The sequence below is a fragment of the Marmota marmota genome, unplaced genomic scaffold, assembly GCF_001458135.2.
Source record: "Marmota marmota marmota unplaced genomic scaffold, marMar, whole genome shotgun sequence".
Lineage (NCBI taxonomy): Eukaryota > Metazoa > Chordata > Mammalia > Rodentia > Sciuridae > Marmota > Marmota marmota.
Window position 1 is genome coordinate 9393624 of NW_026000019.1, and position 8944 is coordinate 9402567.

Consider the following 8944-nt stretch of genomic DNA (forward strand, 5'->3'; position numbering starts at 1 on the left):
AGAGATCTGAAGTGATTTTACTTTTTATTTCCTTCACTTTAAGCCAATTATGAAATTTCACAGTGATTTCTGGGGTAGGGGTAGAAGAAAGGTGGTGTTCAGAATCGGGGCTGTGGCCCAGGTGGCCTGAGGAGGTGCGGGCAGGGCAACCCTCACTGGGGCAGCTGGAGGAGCACGGACTGCCCCGCCGGCAGGTGAGTGATGTTCGAGAGCGTGAGAGCTGGTATGCTATGTCCTCGGCAGCTTCCAGCTTGCGCAGCTCAATCAGGCCATCACCTGCAGTGGCCAGTGAGTTGGCACTCAGCTCAGCTGCCTTAGAGTCACCCTTGGCAGAGATGATGGCGGCTTTCTTTTGCTGTTCAGCCTTTTCCACCACAAATCTGGCCTTCTCTGCTTCCTGCTGAGCCAACTGTTTGGCTTCCACCACTTCTGTGAACTCCTTCCCAAAGGTCAGCTGTGTCAAGGACACATCATTCAGGATGAGCCCAAAGGTTGCTGCTCCCTCTGTAAGGTCATTGCTCACCTGCCTGGAGACCAGCTCTCTCTGGGTGGTCAGTTTGCCAGTATCAAAGTGAGCCACCACTGACTTGAGGATCTCTGTGGTGATGGATGGCAGCACTCGTTCATCATAGTCCTCTCCAATGCTGGTGAAGATTCGAGGAAGCTGACTAGCAGCAGGTTGGAAAAAGATGCGCAGTGTGATGCTGACATTCTGCAAATCTTTGCTACCAGTGATGACTGGCACATTACGTGGTCGAGAGTGGCAATCAAAGATAATTGGTTTCTGAACCCAAGGAATGAGAAAGTGAGTTCCTTCCTCTACCACAATGTCCTGTACACCATGGAATCGGTCAAAGATGACAGCTCTGTGCCCAGCATCCACATTATATAAGGCAGAGTTCATCACACCTCCTGCAACGGCTAAAGCCAGGCCAAACTTGCCAATGGATTCAAACACTTTGGTAGCCATGTTTCCTTCTGCTGGATCCACTCACACCTGCTTACACTCTGACCTCCACATGAATTCCCCTGGGTTGGCCATCTTTAGCCTATAATAGGACATTACCTTTTCATCAATTTTTTTTATACCCTTTAACAACATCTCACCTTCCCTCACCCCATCTCTTATATCCTGGCAACCACCATTCAACTCTCTGCTTCTGAGTTCAACTGTGTTAGATTCCACATAGGTTAGATCATGCATATGTTTACATACATTTGCTTTATCCACTCATGCATCAGTGGACACTTAGGTCCAGAACTTAGTTATTGTGAATAATTTTGCACTAAACCACATGAGAATGCAGATATAAATGTCTCTTTAACAGACTTTATTTCCTTTGGATATATGCCAAGAGTGTGATTGCTGAATGATACAGTACTTTCATTTTTTGAGAAACTTTTATACGGTTTTCCATATGGTTATACTAACCTACTTTCCCACCAACAGTGTACAATTTTTTCCCTCCTCATCTCCTTATTAATACCTCATTGTGGCTTTTATAGTTCCCCAGTTGTCAGTCATATTGAGCATTTCTTCATGTATTTGTCTTTTGAAAAATGTCTTTTTAGGTCCTTTGCCTATATTAGAGGAACTTCTAACTATTGAGTTCTGTAAACATTTTTGAATATTAAACCCGTATCAGGTATATGGTTTGCAAATATTTTCTCCCATTCTGCAGTTTCTCTCTTCACTGGTGATTCCCTCCTTTGTTACATAGATGCATTTTAGTTTTCGATGCAGCCACATTTGTCTGTTTTTGCATTTGTCCTGCTTTTAAAGTCATGTCCAAAACAAACAAATCACTGTTCAGACCAAAGTCATATCCCCCCACCCCCCCAGCCTTCTAATAGTTTTACAGTTTTAACTGTCTTACAGTTAATTCTTTAATCAACTTTGAATTGATTTTGGTAGGTGGTATAAGATGAGGGTTCAGCTTCCCTTCTTCTGCATGTGGAGATCCAGTTTTCCCAACACTATTTATTAGAAAAGGGTTCTTTTTCATCCCATGTCTTTGGTTATCTTTGTTGTAAATCAACTGACTGTAGATGCATGGATTTGACCTCTATTCTGTTTCATTGGTGTATATGCCTGTTTTCACGCCTATACCATACTGTTGTGCATCTTTTACAGTCAGGTAGTAGGCGACCTCCAGCTTTGTTCTTTTTGCTCAAGATTGCTTTGGCTATTTAAGGGGTCTTCCAAGATGACCTCCTTGACTGCTATGCCAGTAAAATGGAGAAGAATTGTTTGGAGAATAACTCGGTTGGCTTTTAACTTGCAATCCTCCTGCCTCAGCCTCCCCAGCTGCTGGGATTACAAGTGTATCACTGCACCTAGCCCTTTCAGTATTTCCTTATTGTTAATAATACTCCTCTATATCCTCCCTTTATGGTGATCTTCATCCCAATCTCAGTAGTGTTTCTTCCTCCAAACACCACCTATTTGGTCCACACAGTGAAAGAAAGGAGGACCTCATTTGTGCAGGCTATTGCTGCAGCTGAGGAAAACACTGATGCGATTGCATCTGATGACTACACCAAGACTTGGCATGGGCTTAAAGTGATGTCAACAAGGAGGACCTCCTAAAGGTTGTTCTGGGTAACTAATGAAGTTACTGGCAGCAAATGCATAGCTGCTGAAAAAGAACCCCATGAGGAAATTTACAAGGAAGGGTTTAGGAGAAACCTTTTGGGCAGTGGGGTAGGGGTTCAGTGGTGGGAATCAAACACAGATCTCGTGGACACAAGTGTTCTCTGTACACCCAACCCTAGGGGAAACATTTGCAGACCTCAACAAGCTCCTTAAGAGTTTGAAAACACAGACTCCAGCACCAAAAGGTTTCTTCTAATCGAGAGGACTGTTCTTGGTACATTATCTGCTTATAAGGAAATCTGTTATAAAAAAAAAAAAAGTAAACCCCTATGGACATTTCTCAAGAGAGACACACCTCAAGATAAACCTCAGGCAGGTCTTTCAGAAGTTAAAAAATGGAAAACAAAAACTTATAAGGTTACAAAAATATTTTTGTACAACTCTACTTTGTTCAAGCTAAATGTTATTATAAGAGTAAAAAAGTTAAAAAATTACTTTGTAAAATGAGAAAGATACTATTATAGGTTGATTTACTATTGGACAAAGAACTTACTTTATCAATTTAGTGTAGCCTGAATGCAGTCTACAGCAGTGTACAGTACCATCCTAGGCTTTCACAGTCACTGTCTGACTCACCTGGAGGAGTTCCAGTCCTGCAGACTACATTCATAACAGTACCCCATACAGGTGTACTTTTAATAAGATCTTGCTGTTACCCAAGCTAGTTTCAAAAACTTATGGACCTGAGAGTTTGCCCCACTTAGGTCTTCCCAGTAGCTAGACTTCTCATGTGCATCATCACTCCTGGCTTATATTTCTTTGGGGAGGGTACCAGAGATTGAACTCAGGAGCACTAGACCACTGAGCCACACCCCCAGCCCTATTTTGTATTTTATTTATACAGGGTCTCACTGAGTTGCTTAATGGCTTGCTTTTTGCAGAGGCTGGCTTTCAACCCACAATCTTCCTGCCTCAGCCTCAAGAGCCTCTGGAATTACAAGTGCGTGTGCCAGCACGCCCAGCCTGGCTTATTTTTCCGCTGTATTGTTTCTGTTTACCTAGAAAGTTACCAATATAAGTCAGCTATCAACAGTATTCAGTACAGTAACTAAACACTGTAGGCTAGGTTTGTAGTCTAGGTCCTTCAGGCAGAACCAAATAGCCTAGCTGTGTAAGGACATGCTATCTAGGTATGTTTATACAAAGAAGTCACCTAATGGTTACTTCTTATAACCTTTCACCATCATCAAACAACTGTACTGTATACAATTTTCTTATAATCAAAAGTATAAAAAAATCAAAAAACATTTCATTAACCAACCGTTTCTCCAAATTCCTTTGTTATAATTCCTAACCCCCAATATGATATTTGGAAGTGGGGCCTTTTGTTTTTAGCCATCTGCTATTTTGTTATAGCAGCCTCAGTTAACATCTATGTATTTTAGCTATTCAATTACCTTTACCAGTGTTATTTCTTTTAGGGGGTAACCAGGGATTGAACTCAAGAGGCACTCAACCACTGAGCCTCATCCCCAGCCCTATTTTATGTTTTATTTAGAGACAGGGTCTCACAGTTACGGAGGCTGGCTTTGAACTCACCATCCTCCTGCCTCAGCCTCCTGAGCCACTGGGATTACAGGCGTGCACCACCACACCCAGCACCAGTGCTATTTCTTGTATACTTCATGTTACTATCCAATGTCTTTTTATTTTTGCATTACAATTCTTAATACACCATTATATCATAATTTATCATATCTCTGATTATAAAGTATGTTGACACCAAATTCACATCTTCATACATGTATTTTGTATAGTGATGAGGGTCTTTCATCATCCATGCTATTCCCCTTCTTCCTCCCTTTCCCTCCCACCCCTATTCCCTATCTAGAGATAATCTTCCTCCCTTGCTCTCCCTCCCAACCCCATTGAGTCATACCCATTATATCAGACATTCAGCACTTGTTTTTTTGGATTGGTTAACTTCACTTAGCATAATCTTCTCTAATGCCATCCATTCCCCTGCAAATGCCATGATCTTATTCTTTTTTATTGATGAGTAATATTCCATTGTGAATAATGCCAGTTTTTTATCAATTCGTCCACTGAAGGACATCTCGGTTGGCTCCACAGTTTAGCTATTTTGAATCGTGCTGCTATAAACATTGATGTGGCTGTGTCCCTGTAATATGTTTTTAGGTCCTTTGGGTATAGTCCGAGAAGAGGAATAGCTGGGTCAAATGGTGGTTCCATTCCCAGTTTTCCAAGGAATATCCATACTGCTTTCCAAATTGGCTGTGCCAATTTGCAGTCCCACCAGCAGTGTATGAGTGTACCTTTTCCCCCACATCCTCGCCAGCACTTGTCTGTCTTCATAATGGCTGCCATTATCACTGGAGTGAGATGGTATCTTACAGTAGTGTTAATTTGCATTTCTCTGATTGCTAGAGATGATGAGCATTTTTTTGTATATTTGTTGATTGATTATAAATCCTCTTTGAGAAGTCTCCGTTCAGGTCCTTGGCCCATTTATTGATTGGATTATTTGTTTTAAATGAAGCATGAAAGACTCCCTTTAATATTTCTTATCTCTTCTATGTGATGACTGCTTTTCTCTTACTGCTTCAAAGATTTTTTCCTTTGTGGCTCTATCAGTTTGTGGAGCTTTCTGTTTGTGCAGTTGTTTTTCATCTAACTCATATGTTTCTGACAATGATTTCTTCAAACATACTTCCTGCCCATTTCTCTTTTTGGAATCTACATTCTACAAATTAGTATTACTTGGTAGTGTCCTACAGTCTCTAATGCTAAGACTCATTTGTGTGCGTGTGTGTGTGTGTATATATATATATAGAGAGAGAGAGTTATATATTTATATATATATAAATATATATAAATATATAACTATATATATATATATATATTTTTTTTTTTTTTTTTTTNTTTTTTTTTTTTTTTTTTTTTTTTTTTTGCAGACAGGATATTTTCAATTGAGTTGTCTTCAAGTTTGTTATTTCTTCTGGTAGGTGAAAAATGCTGCTGAGACCCTCTAGTGAGTTTTTATTTTTTAATCCATATTTCGATTTTATTTTTTCATAATTTTTCTCTTGATATTTACTATTTGGTGACTATTTCTCCCCATTTAGTTTAGGCATATTGTGCTTTATCTTTTTCCCTTATTTTGGTGTCAAAATTCATGTGTTATAAAGTATTTTTTCCCCCACAAAACCCCTAGAAACTGAGCTTTTTGCATTAAATGAGCTGAATCGGATCAACCAAAGACAAGCTCTGAAAGTAAAGCTTTTCAAAAAGTAAAATCAAATAGTGACAACTGATACCAGGTGCGGTAGCACACGCCTGTAATCCCAGCAGCTCGGGAGGCTGAGGCAGGAGGATCATGAGTTCAAAGCCAGCCTAAGCAAAATTGAGGTGCTAAGCAACTCAGTGAGACCCTGTCTCTAAATAAAATACAAAATAGGACTAGGGATGTGGCTCAGTGGTCGAGTGCCCCTGAGTTCAATCGCTGGTACGAACAACAACAGAAACAAATAGTGACAATTGACATGAGACTTGGGGGGAGTTAAAGTACTGTTTTTGGGGGACTCCAAACTTAACTCATTGGGGGATCTTCACTCTCTCTAGTGGATGGCACAATGATGGTTTTTACAGCTATCAGGTGGGAGAATGCATCTTCAAGGTTACTCTAAAGCTTGGGAAAGCAGCATAGGGAACTTTAAAAAAATACTACAAAACTTACATATATGTTCTTCCAATTCTTAGAAGCCTTTGGTTAATTCTAGAGTTCTGAAAAAGCTGATTTTGACAACTTTTGTTGTTCATGTTGCTTTTACACAACAGTGGATTTTTAAGAAATCCTCGGTGCTCCACTGTAACAGAAAGGTTAAGTTTTTAGCTACAACTGAACACTAATTAAAATTCCTTTAATTATGCTTGTAAGATTAGCATGCAAAAGGGGTGTGTGTGTGTGTGTGTGTGTGTGTGTGTGTAGATATTTGCAAGTATTTCTAAATAGACTGCCATGGAAATTTTAAGAGATGCCTTTTCTCATCAGTCATTTTAACTATCTTATGTTTGAATGAATCATAAGCCTAAGCTTTCTCAAGTTCACAGGAAAATGATGTTTTCTTCCAGTTTCAAAGGATTAAAAATGATAATGTAGGGCTGGGCATGTGGCTCAAGTGGTATCGCGCTCGCCTGGCATGTGTTGGGCGCTGGGTTTGATCCTCAGCACCACATAAAAATAAAGATGTTGTGTCCACCGAAAACTAAAAAATAAAATATTAAAAAATTCTCTTTTTTAAAAAAATGATAATGTAAAATTTATTCCTCATGAGGTTCACAGGATTGAAAATGGTAATGTAAAACTTAATCAAAACAGTGTGGCACTAGTGTAACGACAAACAGACCATTAGAATACAAAGTCCCCAAATAAACCCCTCTCATATGCAGGCAACTGATTTGAACAAGGATGCCAAAACCACTCTGGAGAATAAACTATTCTATGGCTGCTGGGAGCCATTAGCCAAGTAGGTATGACAATTTCCTTGCCAGCGTACCCCATGTTGCTTAGTGGAAGGACTCGTGGAAATAGGACATTTTGCAGTGACATTGCATGTAGGTGACCTTGCTCAAGGACCAGGGCGGATCCGGGTTTAGGGCGTTCCCGGTTTAGGTTCCAGGTTTAAGGTTTAAGATTATTCCTGCTGGGAATAGGGCGTATCCTGCTGCCTGAGTTCCCCTTGAGTTCTCACGGGATTCAGACAGTATTTTTTGGGAGATAGAAGCCCAGTGGGTGGATTTGGGCAGAGAACGTGGATTTCCCTAGAACGTGATTGTAGACGGCTGGTGTGAGTTCGGGAATAAAGAGTTGCTGTTTGAATCTACAAGCTGTGTGGTGGCTCGTGATTGTGTGCCCAGCCAGACTGCGGCATTTGTGCCCAGCCAGACTGCGGCATATGGCTAAGAAAACTGGATGTTCACATGCAAATAATTAAAGTTAGACCCTGAAATTTCACCATATCCAAAACAAAATGGATCAAAGACCTATGTGTAAAAGCTAAAACTATGAAACTCTTAAGACAAAAACAGGAAACTCTTCATGATACTGGAGAGCACAATGATTTCTTCAATGACACCAAAAGCACAGCTAACAGAAGAAAAAAAAAATAGATGAAATGGATTTCATCAAAATTAAACATTTCTGTACATTAAGGATACTGATCAAGAGCAACACACACACACACACACACACACACACAGAATGGGGGAAACATTTGCATGTCATATAATAATTTCCAGAATAGATAAAGAACTTGTACAACCCAATAACATTTTAAATTAAATGGGCAAAGGAGCCAGGACACCTGTGGTCTCAGCTCCTTGGGAGGCAGAGGCAGAACTGCTTGAGCCCAGGAGTTCAATGTCAGATGAGACAACATATTGAGACACCCCCCCCCATCTCAAAAAGTAATATTAACAATAAAGCACTGGGCATAAAGCTTAGTGATAAGAATGCTTGCCTAGCACACACAAGGCCCTAGGTTTGATCCCTGCAGTGATGGTGGTGGAAGGAGCTGAGGATGTGAATACACATTTCTCTACAGATGATACACAAATAGTCAACTAGTACATGAAAACATGCTCAACATCAAAAGTCATTAAGGAAATGTAAAAACTACAGTTGGAGGACACACCCATTTGGATGGTTAAATATAACAATTAGGATTGCTATTTTAAAAAAATAGTGTTGCAGAGATGTATAAAACTGCAACTCTTATTCACTGCTGATGGCAATGTAAAATGTTGCAGCCACTGGAAAATAACTTTGGAGTACCTCAAAAAAAATCAAAGAGAATTACAGTATGATCTAGTAGTTCCATTTCTACCTATATATCTTAAATAGAAAGCAGGGATTCAATTTTATACTTACATAGTAATAATGTTTGTTATAGTGTTACTCACAATACCAAAAAGTGTCTATTAATACATGAGTAAACAAAATATGGTATTTACATATGTTATTATCCAGTCACATAACAAGGGAAGAGTTTATGGAGATTATTTACTGTATAAACTTTCTTTTTGGAATGATGAAAAAGTTTTGGAAATAGATAATAGTAAACATTACACCACACTGTAAATGTATCTTATCCCAATGAACTGGGCATGGTGGAGTGAGCCTCCATGTCCCAGCTACTCAGAAAGCTGAGACAGAAGGATCATTCGAGTCCTGAAGTTTGAGGCCAACCTAAGCAAATAGCCAGATTCTGTCTCCCCTCACCCACCCACCCCCCAAAAAGTTAAAATGGTAAATTTGACTATATATAT

The 8944-nt window shown here is 39.7% G+C and overlaps 1 protein-coding gene across 1 annotated transcript; it reads right to left on the reverse strand.

The window, feature by feature from the left end:
- LOC107147542 (prohibitin 1-like) lies at positions 1-1024 on the reverse strand. The gene is given in 2 exon segments (XM_048809844.1): positions 1-208; positions 211-1024. Coding segments are annotated over 2 exon segments (816 nt in total). The 5' UTR covers positions 971-1024; the 3' UTR covers positions 1-152.
- Positions 1025-8944: the final 7920 nt, after the last annotated feature.